Source organism: Carica papaya, chromosome 5 (assembly GCF_054855325.1).
Source record: "Carica papaya isolate Zhongbai chromosome 5, ASM5485532v1, whole genome shotgun sequence".
NCBI lineage: Eukaryota > Viridiplantae > Streptophyta > Magnoliopsida > Brassicales > Caricaceae > Carica > Carica papaya.
In genome coordinates, this window is record NC_142313.1 from 34,124,362 (window position 1) to 34,139,706 (window position 15,345).

General features: G+C 30.4%; 2 protein-coding genes across 6 annotated transcripts; both read left to right on the top strand.

Moving 5' to 3' along the window:
• The first annotated feature begins 3,331 nt into the window (after positions 1 to 3,331).
• Positions 3,332 to 4,485, top strand: LOC148265795 (uncharacterized). Its single transcript, XM_088219766.1, has 2 exons — positions 3,332 to 3,689; positions 3,959 to 4,485. The coding sequence occupies exons 1-2, from the start codon at positions 3,579 to 3,581 to the stop codon at positions 4,271 to 4,273; spliced, it is 426 nt and encodes a 141-aa protein (XP_088075892.1). The 5' UTR covers positions 3,332 to 3,578; the 3' UTR covers positions 4,274 to 4,485.
• Positions 4,486 to 11,421: 6,936 nt separating this feature from the next.
• LOC110815248 (spindle/kinetochore-associated-like protein) lies at positions 11,422 to 15,132 on the top strand. Of its 5 annotated transcripts, none has more exons than XM_022042941.2 (10): positions 11,422 to 11,639; positions 11,735 to 11,872; positions 12,304 to 12,416; positions 12,846 to 12,933; positions 13,200 to 13,267; positions 13,346 to 13,451; positions 13,535 to 13,564; positions 14,131 to 14,244; positions 14,537 to 14,642; positions 14,794 to 15,132. In XM_022042941.2, exons 2-9 carry the CDS (start codon positions 11,804 to 11,806, stop codon positions 14,612 to 14,614), a joined length of 666 nt encoding a protein of 221 aa, XP_021898633.1. In that variant the 5' UTR covers positions 11,422 to 11,639; positions 11,735 to 11,803; the 3' UTR covers positions 14,615 to 14,642; positions 14,794 to 15,132. The 5 variants fall into 5 exon arrangements, 4 of the variants coding, with proteins under 4 accessions (XP_021898633.1, XP_021898632.1, XP_088076449.1 ...); XM_022042940.2 differs by having other exon boundaries at positions 11,748 to 11,872; XR_015819249.1 differs by lacking the exon at positions 14,794 to 15,132 and having other exon boundaries at positions 11,748 to 11,872; positions 14,123 to 14,244.
• The last annotated feature ends 213 nt before the right edge of the window (positions 15,133 to 15,345 follow it).

A 15,345-nucleotide genomic window follows, 5' to 3' on the forward strand; every position in this document is an offset into this window, starting at 1 on the left:
CTTACAACTAGTTCTTCACACAAACACATTCTATCTTTAATCATAAACCAATTACACACATCAACTAGTGGGCAATCAAAATTTTTCTTAACTAGCTTTCCTACAAGAAGAATACATCTCTCCCTAACGGCTAACAACTCTAGACAAAATACACTTGGATTCTGAGTAGATATGAGATTACATGTTGGTCAAACAAATAAAGACCACTGAAAATTATATTGCTAATCCTCCAAACAGATATATTAAATATTTTACATATTATTTAATGAAATTATTTTTTAATTATTAAAATTTATTCATCTTATATTTAAAACACGTAATTCTCTACTTACAACTTTAGAAATTAAATTTTTTACATAATCAAACATAATATGAAAGAATAGTTGAAGAATTTCATAATTAATGATTAAATAATGTAACCAATTTGTTCGATACAGTACTATGAAAATGAAGACAAAGATATAATTTGTGTCCTACCTATTTTTTCTATTTAATTTTCATGAATATTTTAATCACAAAATTCTATACATTTTAACAAATTAAAAAGTTACAAATTTTACTAAAGGTATAAGATAATCGCTTAAATTTTTTTAAAAAAAAATATTTAAAATAAACGAGTTTAGTAGCCTCAGTTGAATTATATCCACTTTGAATAAGTCTCATGAAATGATAAGTTAAGTAAATGTTTAACCCAATTAAGCCTACTTATTTGGACATAATTTGGTTTTAAAGATTATTATTTTTAGAGTTTAGTGCATGAGCTTATATCTCTTTTTTAACACATTTTTTAGATAAAAACATATAATCTAATTACGATTTTTGAAACCTAGATTTTGCAATGATCACAAAATTTACACAAGACTATATCAAATAAATGATCTTGGAAAAGATATAATTAAATGATAACTAATAAAAACAATAAAATATAATCATAGGTGACAATTTGGCAATCACAAATAGGTATATGCACAACTATTTATGTAATAAAAACAGTATTAATAAATATATCATTATATCATAATCTAACTGCAAAACCAATCATATACCATTAACTACAGTCACCTTAAATCTGTAGAATTTCAAAATAATTCTTTTTAGAAAAGAACAATTTTTTTTTTCCTTCAATAGGATAAACAGGAATGTCAACATAAAATTGAGATGGGAATTAGTAAGATGGAAAAGTCAAAAGTAGAAGGATTAATTCTGGCCTCAATTAAAATAGTCGAGACACAAAACTCAAAAAAAAAAAAAAAAAAAAAATTGTTTAGTGGTTATAGATTAATACAATATTACATTTTCATTAATAAATTTTAAAATATTTAATCTGACTAATATCATTTATAAAATATAACTCTCATATGTTTTCAACAAAAATATAGTAAAATATATTTTTCTTTCAAAATTTCTTTAAGTAATATATTAATTTGAAAATAAACATAACGTAACACTTTTTATTCATATATTTAAAAAATAATTAGTATTAATTTTTATTTAATTAAATGATTAATATATATATTTTTTATTTATATTTGAATTGAATTGCATTTTCATATATTTTTATTAAAAGTTGTGAGGGGTGTTTAGTGTATAAATTTTTATTAAGAAATAATTAAACAAGTATGATTGGTTAATTAATTTCTCCCGAGTTGAAAAGCCATGCATGATACGTGGTTTAAGCAAAAATCGCCGTGGAGACAACGGAGCCGAGCCGACCGAGACTGCTCGAGTTTTTAGAGACATCCCCTTCGTCAACCCACAAGCCCGAATCCCCACCGGCCATGGACCTTGGCACTCGAGTCTGTCGCGCCGTCAGGCTGAAACTCCAAACCAAAAAAGTAAAAACAAACTTGGGTGGGTGGTTCGAACTCGAACCGGAGGCATGGCTCGTGGCGGCCGCATGTGGGGACTAGTTCCACGTGTCTGCTTAATGAATCACATGGGTCCAATTCTGGCCGGTAATGACGGTTTAGGGCACACACCTGGTGTTTCGCGAAGCATGAACATAGGAAAGGTGGACCATGCACCCTTGTCTCCTGTGGGTCCCACATGTTGGCCATCTCCGTTGGGTCCCATGCCCCACCTACGATTGTCGAATGTCTTCCATGTCTTTCCCCTTCGACAAAGTCATCTTCATCATCAAATAACAAGAACCTAAATTAGATTTGTAGCATCCATCCACCCAAGACCCCTGTACAAACATACATACATGCATATATATATACTATTCACATGAATATTCACATTTAAATCAATATAAGTATGCTATTTCTATATATGTACATTTTTTTTTTTTTATCATAGTCAATATGCACAACTCATTAATTTTTTATCCTAAGCAATAGACTATTGTTGACCTTTTATGTGAATTCATGGCATTTTTTTTAAATAAAGAGTTTATTTACAATTTTAATAATTGAAGTTTTTTTAAAAATAGAAATTAAAAATCGTATGATTAATGAACAACTTTTCTTAATCCAATTAACTAAATTATGTTTAAGGAGACATACACAATTTATAATATATGTATATATAAAACTAATAAATAAATTATCCAAAAAAATAATTGTTAGTTATCACAATCAATTATTCCTTTCGTAGTTTTATATGACTAACATTTTGAGGGTATAATTAGACAATACCTTTATTTGAACTCTGCAAATTTATTAAGCGAAATCTAACTATTCATCATAATTAAAAAGAAAAAAGAATCAAGCTCAAGAAACTAATATGTGTGTGTGTACATATATAATATTATGAAGTGTAAGACACATGGTAATGATCATCAAATTCATATAATATGAAAACTTTTGCCATTTAAATTCTGATCCACTATTCCATTAAAGAAATAAACATTATTAGTTACTGTTTCAATGCAAGGCATGATATATCTGTGTGTGTATGTATATTAGTCATAACATAAGGATGTTTGATGTGCATCTGTATACATATATACACTCCCATTTACTTAATATTATATATATATATATATGAAAAGGGAGAAAAAAGACATTTGAGCATTATAATAATAATAGCAAGTGTTCCAAGGTAAAAGAAAAGGTTGGGGGAAGAACAAGTAACAAGGAGAGCACAAAAGCATGCAAATTAATTGGGATACGATCGATCTAGCACAAAGACAAGCAATGGAGTTCCTAGGAAGAAACAATTAGGCATGCATTATCTTCCTTCCTCACATGCTCCTACTTTTTCATGTTTATGTATTTTATATATCAATTAAATATATAGTTTCAGAAAAAAATTAAATCTTTCTTTTGGACTATTAGCGATCTGATCTCTTGAATATATATAACCAGAAGAACACTGTGTATTGCTTCTCTTTTTTTTTTTTCTCCTGGTGGTGTCCATCTCTTGGGACCCATAAATTTGATGTGAAAGAAGAAGAGACAAAGGGGAGGCCACTCATCTCTTCAACTTCTCTTCTTACTTCTTCCTATCCATACAATTGCATCTTCTGCAGATTCTTGCATTTGTTGCTTGTTCTTATATATTTAACTGCAAATACTACCCTACCCTCCAAATATTTCTTCCAGAATCTTCAACTTAGCCTCCCTTTTCTTAATATGTCAATCACATCTTGGCTTCTTCTCTTTCTCTTATTTCTTTCTCTCCATTCATGTAATGCTCGCCCTCTTCACAACAAGCTTCAAAACAAACATCATTCCTCCATTAAGGTATATATATACACATACGTATCATTGTAACAAGTTAAAGCACCTTTCCCCTATACTAAAATACGTTCTAATTTTTATTTTCTAAACCAGCAATATCATGTGTTTCTGCATGATTTACATAGATTTGTAGAATAATTCAGACAACGTATACAAAACAGTTTGAGATTATTTTTGCTATTTCTCTCTTTATTTGTTTTCTAACTCTAATTTGACTCAATCATGGCTTAAAAGGACGTGGAGAATAATTGTCTTGGATTGTTCTTGTGCAGAATCAGGAGAAGAAGGCCTTCGAAGAGATATCAGCTGTTGAGCTTGCAAAGATGAGATCTTCGTTATCAAAGCAACAAGAAACAACCAAGGGAGAGGAAATTATAGAGACTGAAACTCAGAGGATCACCAAGGCTAGGATAGCGAAGACACCAAAGAAAATCCAAGGAGAGAAAACTTCTGATAATCACCAAACTGAATCTCTTGTTTCGGTTCCTTGGCGGGTGCCTCATGATAAGAACCGTCGCAGAGAAAAAAACCCTGGTTTTAACTTGGATTATTCACCTCCCAAGACACACCCGCCTTCTCATAATTAACTGCACATCGTTCCTTATATCTCTTAGTTTCTTATGCTCTTTTTTTACTCACCTTTAATCCTTCACTATTTTGACTCTGTCAGATCCAAAAAGTTCTTGAGCCAAGAAGTAAATCTTGATTGGTTCAACTTTGCTACTAATTAGCATAAACGTATAACAAGGAATTATGAATACGTTATAACACAAACTCATGCATGCATGGATTTTATGCCTTTTATGATCTCTCCCACATATCTAACTACATTACTGTATAATATTACATGAGGCATTAATCTCTAAGTAATCTTCCATTTTTCTTACCTTTTCCTGCCACTACTCTTTTAATACTCTTTTACCTTTTACTGTTTTCTTTCTTCTTGTTATCTATATATACAATGTACTCATAATCATCATTTTCATCACCCTTTATTAATCTCATCTGAAACTAACCATGACTATTTTGAACATTGCTCAGAGAACAAATATATGATAGTATATACACATATACATATATTATGGTGGTTAATTTTGCCTTACTACCACACCTAAGATCTTTCAACAATGCCAGGTAATTTCACAAAATAATATTACCAATCTTCTTATTGTTATTTGGGCCAAGTAATTACTATCTTATAAAGACACTGCTGTTATTTAAGTGACATTTGGTACAGGTTAGTTGCTATTAGCAGGTAGTGTAGTATCCTGATACGAGCTGACAAATAGGATTAATTATTATTAAGAAGTTAATTAAGTGTAGATGTATATATATTTACATGGAGATATAGAAAATATATCGTCTCATGTAATCATCATCATCTTCTTCTTCAAATTTTCTCGCGTTAAAGGAGGAATGCATCAGTGAACAGGAACATGTCTACAAATTCAGCATATACTCCCCACAAACGATAGAGCGGCACTAGGTATATATATCCCTTATCATGTCTTTTATGCATGCATGCGCGCATGAATCATGTTATTCTCCAATATAGAATGACCTCCTTGGAAAGATTTGTTTAAGCAAATACGAATGGCAGAAAGTAACAATATTTTCTATATATTTGTTGGTGAATGGGTTACAGGTCTCTAAAGATAACTACATGATAACAAGATAATAGAAGATATAACAAAAATTCAAATATTAAATAAATCAATTACATAAAATATTATTTCATATTTCCTAACACCCCTGTAAGTTGATTCAGTATCAGCACATCTGAAGTTTGTCTTAAAATTGAAAAGTTATAGTTGCTTTGTGAGCTTCTTAGTGAAGTTATCATCCAAAGTAACTAGAAGAGGATAAGATTTTGACATTGAGATTTTTTAAAGTAATTTTTCATGGACAAAGTGATAATATATCTTGATATGCCTTGTTTTAACATAAAACATAGAGTTTAAGGTGAGATATATGGGATTTAAGTTATCACACCATATAAATGGTGCTAAAGACAAGCCCTTAAGATCAATCTTAAATCAAGAGAGAACACAAACTCCAAACCAAAATTTATGGTGCCTTTATGTAATGAATGAGGTGTTTGACATCTAGCTAATGTTGTTGAAGGGGTTTATGAATTAATTAACACAATGATTGACAATAAAGAAGATGCTAAGATGAGAGATAGTGGTAGTGCAATGTCCCAATAATTTGATTGTAGAGCTCAACTTTGGTAAGGGATGAACTCCTAGTTTTGAAGATTGAAAAATCACTTCTGTTAACATACTCATCAGGACAATCCCTAACAAACTCCAAACCAAGAGAGGAAGAATTAAACTCCAAATCAAGAGTTGGGTATCTGACTAATGTGTCTTGAAGGGGTTGATGTAATGATTAATAGAGTAATTGACAACAAAGAAAATATTAGGATGAGAGATAGCGGTATGTTGCAATGACATAATATTTTTTTATAGAGTTCAGCTTCGGTGAGAGATAAATTCTCAATTTTGGAGATGTAATTTTTATTTTTTGAGATTTTTGAAATATTAAAATAATAATAATAATAGTAATATTATTATTATTATTATTATTATTATTATTATTATGTGAGTAAAAGAGAGAAAAACGTTTACACCGAATGAGAAAAAGAGAAAAGCTTGAGGACAGAGTTTTAGCAATGTCGTTCTACTCAAGGAAGACAAAATGTTGGAAAAAGATGTAGGTTAACTTAACGTAATAGTTTATTGAAAATGAGAAGAAAAAAAGTAGAGATCAATAGAAAAATTCAAAATTTAAATTTGTAGTTGTCACTATAAATCTTTATTCGTTTAGGTATGTGAGAAAATAGAACTAGGAAAAAAAAAAAAAGAGAGGACTTTGGTTGAAGGAATATATATATATTTGAATTCTTTACATGTCTCTCAGATTTTAATCTGCTTGTTCTCTTTTCTTTTTTGAATAATTGATTTATTTAGTAATGTGAACACAAGATTTCCCATTTCGCAAGTGAATGAAAATGTTGGTTTTATTTGTATGTTGTTATTATGTGATTATATGATGTGTTGGGTTAGGTGGAACTTACTACAATTGCTATTGTAATACCCAGTTGGTGCCCAACTGGGTACAAAGAAAAACAAAACAAAAAACCATGTGGAATATATATACGTATATGTATATATATAATTAAACAAAACAAAATTTAAAGAACGAAGGAAAAGAAGAACCTAGAGTGTACTCTGTGCGAGCAGAAGAAAACATGTGGCCATATATGTTATATATATATATATATATAATTAAGTAACAGAAAAAGAAAGAAAGAAAGAAGAAAAATTAGATCGAGAAGAGAGAGGGCCGAGCGGCATCGACGGAAGAGAGAGATAAGGGTCGCACGATATTGTGCGACGCCGCATTCGAAGGAAAAAGAAAGAGGAGAGGAATCACCATTGGTTAGAGAGAGAAAAAGAGGATAGAGAGAGAATAGACGCGATGGGTAGAGAAAGAGAGAAGAAAGAAGAAAGAAGAAGAAGAAGAAGAAAGAAAAAAAAAGAAAAAAAAAAGAGAAGATGAGGGAAATGAGGAAGAAAAAGAAAAAAAAAACGAGAAGCTGCGAGAAAAGAGAAATAAGAACAAAAAAGGAAAAAAGAAAAAAAAAGGGAAAAAAAAAGAAGAAAAAGAAAGAAAGAAAGAAAAAAAAAGAAAAAAAAAAGAGAAAATAAAAAGATGAAAAAGAAACTAAAAGAAAAAAAGGAAAAAAAATTAAGGAAGAAAAATGTAAGGGTGGCAACCAAATATGATGTTGGTGCGCCGCATGCGATAATGTGCACTGATTCGATCATTAATGTGTGATACATTCGGTGACACGCATGTGATGGTGCGTGGTGACGTTGGCGACTGGGATCACGTATCCTAAGGTAAAATTTCTTCTTAATTTCGCGTAATATAGTTTCTAAAATTATTTATAATTTAATATATATGTTTTTTTATCATAAACGAAAAAAATTATCCAAACGGTATTCGAATTTTCGAGATAACTATAGACTGAGATATAAAGAATTCTCAAAGTTTTTCGATCACACAATCATTAAAAATTATGTGTATTCCGTACAGAGACATAAATTATATATTTACGTAAACGTGTATGTGTATAGTACATTATGTATGAATATTTAAATGTATGTATAATATAATATGAATATAATTAATATATTTAATTTGTATTTGTGTGTATTTATATAATATATATATACGTTATTATGTATGTGTGTGTGTGTATAAATATATGATAGATCGAATATGAATTGATAAGAACAGATCTTATAAGAACAAATGCATTAATAAATATATATAGTATGTTGTGTATGATTTTGTATACATGTTGAAGCATGAACGTGTGTATATATATCGATAAAAAATGTATGTATAAATATAAATATATACTCTATGTGAGACATGTAGTGAAGGTACATGTCTGTATTATAATATATATATATATATATATATATATTAACGTGTGTAAAATGTATAACTAGTGTGTGTACGTGTGAAATTTGGATATACTGCACTTACTGTATGATTTGATATAGATGTACAACACACTGTACTTATTGTGTGATCTAGTACAGTTGTGCGAGAAATCTGAGTATCCTGTATTTGTTGTGTAATCTAGTACAATATGATTCAAAAAGTAGTTTAAAATATATGACTCTTATATGCGTGATGATATCGTGTATGTTGTGTTTGTGTTTGTATTTAATTATACATAAAAATTAAGATATTAGGTATAAATAAGTGAATTGAAAATGAGGGAGATTTGGAAAGAGTGTAGAGTGTAAAGACTCTTGGGATCTACTCTTTAGTCTGAATCGATGAGGAGAGAGTACGTGTGTGGCTGAAGTTCAGCGAATATGATGAACCTACACATGGATAGAGTTTGAAACCTAATTCAGACGTGAATAAGTATTTGTGAGTGTGAGTTACCTAGCAAACGTAACTGTTATTGTCAATGTGAGATTTTGTGTGTGTGTGTGTGTGTGTTATCTATGTGATGAAGAGATCTAATACGTCTCTCATCGACGACGATATAAATGACATCGCGCGACGAAACCTTAGATGTGATATTCCGAATATCACCCCTCATCTAAGTCAGATGAAGTTCAAGATTAATAGAAGATGACAAAGAAAGTTTTATTAGTTTTAATTTTAATATTATAAATTAATTTAGATATCTTAATTATTTATAAACAAATAATTATCAATTTACAAGGGATGTATATTAAAGTGTAATTCTATTACATATTTAATACTTATTTATTCTATTAGTTGAAAATGTTGTACTAACATCTTTATCCACCGACATTGAGATTCAGACTCTTATAGCTACAAACTCTTGATGGCTAGATACTAGAACTAGAAGAGAAGGAAGATGTCATCTTAGAATAAAATATTAATTAGAAAGGAACTATGTTGCATATTTGGACATATAGTGCATATCAATAGATGTATGTTACATATTTGAGGATTTCTATCTTGGTTTTTCCTTAACTATTTATGGGATTATAACTAATTTAGACTTTTATATAAGATTTTTAATTAATTTTGTCCTTCGATATTTATATGATGGTTTCATAGGCAATTTATGTACCTTTGTTTTATTTATTCCATAATGGTTACATAAGACTTGAATCATTTGTTCGAACTAATAAAAGTGTGATAACTTGACAACTTGCCTTTTTTTTAGATAAGTAATAAAAACTAAGTTGTGCACCTTTTCTTTAGACGTATTTTCTATACTAATGGATCTTATCTGTATATACATAAAAATAATAATTCTACTAAAAAATTAAAATTATATAAAAACTAGATAATTAGTAAACGATATTGGGCTACTCTTAATGAGTTGGAGGATGCTATATGATTTTTTTTCACTTTAATTTTTTTGTTAATGTATGTTGACTTTCTCTTATCGGTTATCAGTTATGTGTGGATAAATATTTAAATTATTGTAACTAATTTTAAATAAATATTATTAACATACACTTGTAATATAGATAAAATTTTTAATTTTTCATGCAAATTACACTAATTATTAACTTACATCACATTGTAGATGTGGTCCACTTTTTTGTTTCACATCATCCTTAAATCAAGAATCTAAACTTTTTAATTAGATAAGTGTGATTTTATTAGCATACTAGTTCTATTTCCAATAGGATAAGTGACGACTTTAAAATACTTTAAAATTTAAATATTTTTGTAGAGTTTTTTTTTTTTAATCTTGCATCATCGATCTTGTGACAAGAGAGTTAATAATTTATAATTATAAGAGGGAAGCATTCTATAGAATTGTCTATAGAAGAGGGGAACATTCTTTACTCTTCACTATTATAAGTAGTTTTTGAGAATATTTCTTTGAGGAATTATACCATCAAAAACTTTTGTTCTCTTCATGCCAAGAAAATAGTAGAGAGAATAAAAACCTTTAATAATGAATTCAACTTATGGTTTGAAGATCTATTAGATACAGTAATATTAGAATTTGCAGTAATTATAAATACCAACTATTAGATTAACAAGAGTATATGAATATCATTATAATAAAAAAAATGATGGGAGATGTGTCTACTAAAGATGCAACAAAATCATAGGTTAAGAGATAGATGTTGATTCATTTGAACCAAACTCTTACGTTTTGTTTTATGCTATAAAAAAAATATGCAGACAGTGTTATATAATCATAGAATTGTATATTAACAAAGTTAGAAGGTAGCACCATATATATATTTTTTAAGATAGTCATGGAGAAAGACATTACTTACATCCAATTACATCAATGGCTACTCTTTTATGATATCTAGAGAAAGAAAGACTCAAATTCTTGCAAACTTTAATTAAATAAAATCTCTTAGTGAAATCAAGTCAACATGTTGATTTTATTCCTTAGTGGTTAACCGAGTTTCATATATATGTTAATTTATAAATTTGTTTGTCATCCACGTATGAATCATAAATAATTAGATTACTATTATTGTTAATATGTTAACAAAGTAAAAAAATGAATTTCAACCCTCTAAATAACATATATCTAATACAAAACTATTAAAAAAAATGTTAGACTATAATAAATCAAATATTTGAGGTATGATGATCTCACAAACTCTAGAGAGAAAAGAATCTTCAAGTATTTTTTAAAATTTTTTTTTTTAAAGAATTAGTGAATTAAATACCAATAGATAGAATAAGAGAATTCGAAAAAATAATCTCATTTCTAAAATGTAAGATGTTAGACATGGATTAATGAAAATGTTGAGAGAAGTACCCTTCAACGAAATACCATAAACCGATTGAAAAATATCTAATTAAGAAGATAGAATTTATATATCAAGATTATTTTTGCTTCTGGTTTTTATAAAAAAGATTTTTATAACTTAAATTAAATTATCAAAGGTGTGTTTATAACAATAATAAATTGATTTCCTTCTCCAGCCTATTCCATAATCATAATACTAAATTAAAAGTTAATTTAATAAAACTCGTTCAATTAATTTGTTAAAAAAAAGAGCAAGCAAAAAAAAACATAAAAAAAATACAAAAGCAAATATACAGCACTAACACAAAATAGAAGGAGAATATAAATTTATTATCAAAAAATTCCAGAAAATAAGTTTTACTATTCATTTTAACACACACACACATATATATATATATAGATGGAAACTTATTCCTTCTTTAATTTGAATGTGGATTTCATCGTCCACCTGAGACGCCGGGTCACTAGATTTCCCGCCAAAAGCATTTCCTTAGATTTTGAAATTCCCCTACTATACTATTGTAGATAGAGCAGCGGTTCTAGAGAGAGGCAGATGGATACCAAGGAAGCTGGTTCTTCTCTCGATTCCTTGATATCTTCCTTCAACACTCGAATTGCGGAGCTACAAGAGCTGGTCATCGGACGGAATAGTGAGTCAAATACCAATTTACTTTTTCTTCCATCATCTTTATTTCTGAGTCTCCATTTCGATTTTCTTCTCCATGCATCGGAAATTTCATCTCAGCACCGCCTTGCAGTGTACCCGGCCAGCAGCATCTCCGATTTATCGGCGGTTGACACGGCAGTCAAGGCGATGGAGCTGCAGGTACAGGCGATTAAGGATCGGCTGCGTGAGGAGACTGAGGCTATCCCCAAAGCTAAGGTACTTTACCTTCATTAGATCTCTTTTCAGTTTATGTTTTTTCCTCGGTTAAGTATTGAAATTAGGAAAAGGAATTATTTGTTAGTGCTTCAGTTCTAGCGTTCCATAATTTTCAAATTACCTTGTACTTGTCTTTCGTATTGTTGAATTGAGTTTTCTTAATAATTGTCAGGATTGTTTATAGCTTCTCGGTTTGTGATCTAAGGGGATATATTGTCAACTCCGGTTAGCCTAATTTTACCAAGTTTTTTGCTTGAGGTTCTCATTATCTTGCATTTGCCACGAGAGAAAATAAACAGTGTTGTAGCTTTAAATTATTTATTTCAACTCTAGATAAACTTAGACTCTTCTGAACTGAACTTCATATGACATAGTTAAATTTGTTCTATGAACTCGTTACGGAATCAGAAGAGTTTCTTTCTCATACTCAGAAACTTATCAAAGCATCCTTGAGGCAGCAGAAGAAATTGCATAGTATGTCTGTTTACATGCCGTCTCATTTACCTGAAAGAGTGGGAATCTTGAATTCAGATATTAATAGAAGGTAATCATTCGTATGATTTTTTTGGTCAACTTTTCAATTGTTCAATCTCTGAGTTGTCTTTTAAACACTATTTTTGAAAAAATGAATTCCATAGGACCACGAGATATTACAAAGTTGCAATTTATGTCCCTAGATATTCTAGAGTCTGTACAAATATATTTTATCCAATTTGCACCTTTGCCTGGAGAAGAGAAAAGAACTTCAAATGCTTTTTGCAGTTTCCTTTGTCTTTCGTCAGATGTAGTGCATAAATTTACTTTCACAAAAGATTTTAAATTCCATGATATATTTCAAAGTTAGCCAATTATTAGTAAATGAATTCAATGTTAATTTTATTTGTAAATAAATTGATATTTGATTGTTTACTTATTCCAAAACAAAAGCCTTTGCCTTGATGTAGATGAATTCTCCATTTGTTTGGCCTTCCAGTTTTCTGGAAGAAACCTTTAAACACCAGGAACAACATTCTGGATTAGTCTCTACGAAACTTGAGGAAGAACCTGCTGCACGACCCAAGGTATGTAACATATGTTAAAACTGATTGTCCATTGACTATAAGGTCTGAAAGGATCTGTCTGCTTAATGCAAAGGATGGTAATATTTTCTCATTGCTGATGGATATACTGTTGCTTATGGAATGGAATTTTAGGAGACTACTTCGTGTTTGTTTTGTATATTTCGATCCAAAAATATGTCTCTTTACTTTGAATGGTTCAGATTTCTTTCTAAACCAAGGGAGGGAATTATTTCATTTTTTCTTCTCATTCTCTATTCTTATTCCAGGAGAAAAAAGGTCGTGCCTCTCTGCCTTTATGGTACATTACCACCAAGGAGCTGGATTCTTTGTCCTCGTGCGTATCAATCCTATCTTATCCTCTTTTCGGGTGAAAAAATTGCTTTTCTGTAGATTGAACTTTGCCCAACTTCAGGTACATGAGAGGTCGGCTTATGCTGGAGAAGGTCAATGCAGCTATAAATGACATGGCAACATATGCGGAAGCTAATGCTCAGCTCATCTCAGCCCCAAAGAAGAAGGTGTTAGTTCATTGTTTTATTTTATTTCTAGTTCTAGATTTATATTCTTGTAGATGACTGATTATTTGACTTTTCTCCCTTAGCTGGCAGAGAATCTGTGGGAAAGAGCACTGGTAAGTCAACTTAAGCAACCCAAACACCCCAGAGAAATAATATAAGTTACTTGGTTTACTGAAGGATAGATTTCTTCTTCCTGAAATGAAAAAAATATAGTAGCTTAGCATCTGAATATTTTTTATTTGTCCTTTGCTTTGATGGAAATGCTTTTGGTAATTGCCTTGCATGGAAACCATCTGAAAGAGCTGCTGACCAGTAATCATGATACAGCACCTTCAGAGAAAAAAGAAAGAAAAAGTTAATCATGTCACAGGGACAAAAACATAAACGAATTTGTTTAAACTTGTTCAAGTTGACCAAATAGTTTCTTGTTGTCAGCCAAGTTTATAAAATTACGATACATGGAAAATTTACTGAAAGCTACCACACAACCATAAGAAAAGAAACATGGAATCCGCCAAGAAATTTGTATTCATTGAAGAATATGATCTGAATGAATCACTGAAACTATATTTCTTGCTTCTTAGTTCAAAGATGTTTAGCTTGTTAGTGCTGTCAATCTCCTCAAGTGGCAGATCTGGCAATTTACTTCTGCTAATTATTTTCAGTGATAGAAATACAGGAACTCCGTGATATAGCAACAGCAGAATCAGTTAAGGGGAAACATTTTTTTCTTGAGACAGACATGAAAGGGCCAGTGCTAAAGCTTGACAATACTGGAAAATCAATCCTCACAGTGAGTATCTCACTCCTGTCCTACTGTTTTTCAGTTGGGTCAGTAAATCAGTTTATTCTATGACAGAATTATGCACATTAATTCATGCTTCAGTGTCGAAACGTAATATTGAAAATTTTCCTACGTGTTGGTTGTGATTCATGTGAGGGCCTCTCTGGCTTACATTTTCCTACGTGTCAATGTCATGCAAATTTTTTGGTGATAAAAGTTGCAATAACTTGAACTGATGCACTGAAGTCTGAGTACGTTGGCTTTCAAGAAGTTCAGAGGATAACATGTTTGTGCTTAATAGGTACTTCGTCACCTTGGTCGCATAAGTGAGACTCGTATTGGACATAACCGTGTCATAATGCTTCTGAAGCCCCTGTGAATTACCCTGCTTTCCCAGATAAGCTATGGTATGTTTACTTTCTGTATAACTCTAACTGTTCTGTACATTATTAAAGTGTAGGTGAGAAAAATATGTTTGCATTCAGTAATATGATCAATACAATGTGGATACAAATTTAAAGGATTTAATAACAGTTGTCTTTTTCTTCCTAATACTAGGTACGAGCAATGTTGCATCAACGAGATAAGCAGTCGCCATTCTACAGCAGGAGCAGAAAAAAAAATTTAGGTAAGCTGCGCCCATTGAGAAAATAAAGAAAACAGAACTAAGAATATATCCAGTTAAGTGCATCATATCAATCAATGGCAGAGACTTGTGATGATTGCCCTTAGACTTAAAGGATCCAGAACAACATATACTCACTGATTTCTTGGCAGAAAAATTACTTTTAACTTACATGAATTTCCTTGCTGTATACATTTTATTTTATCGCCTAATGTTTTAGTGAAAAAAAAATCATTAATCTTGAGTTTGTCCCAGGGAGATGGTTTCAGCAATTGACAAAGAACTGTTAAGTTTTTTTTTTTTTTTTAAATGAAAGTTTAAGTTATTAAATCAAGTAGTTTCTGTCTATAACTAGGAAAGGTTTCACGTTGATTACGTCTAATGGAGCTTATTTTGGATAGAGTACAATAGCCGTTAGGAAAGCATTTTGATAGAAAATATTAGGACTAATCTTGATGCAGAAATAATAGAATAAAATGCTTGTT

Excerpts from the sequence above, each read along its gene's own strand:
- LOC148265795 (XM_088219766.1), top strand. The coding sequence starts at position 3,579 with ATGTCAATCACATCTTGGCTTCTTCTCTTTCTCTTATTTCTTTCTCTC. Across the intron at positions 3,690-3,958 it reads AACATCATTCCTCCATTAAG|AATCAGGAGAAGAAGGCCTT; the intron begins GTATATATATAC and ends GTTCTTGTGCAG.
- LOC110815248 (XM_022042940.2), top strand. The coding sequence starts at position 11,543 with ATGGATACCAAGGAAGCTGGTTCTTCTCTCGATTCCTTGATATCTTCC. Across the intron at positions 12,417-12,845 it reads AATTCAGATATTAATAGAAG|TTTTCTGGAAGAAACCTTTA; the intron begins GTAATCATTCGT and ends TTGGCCTTCCAG. Across the intron at positions 12,934-13,199 it reads AACCTGCTGCACGACCCAAG|GAGAAAAAAGGTCGTGCCTC; the intron begins GTATGTAACATA and ends TTCTTATTCCAG.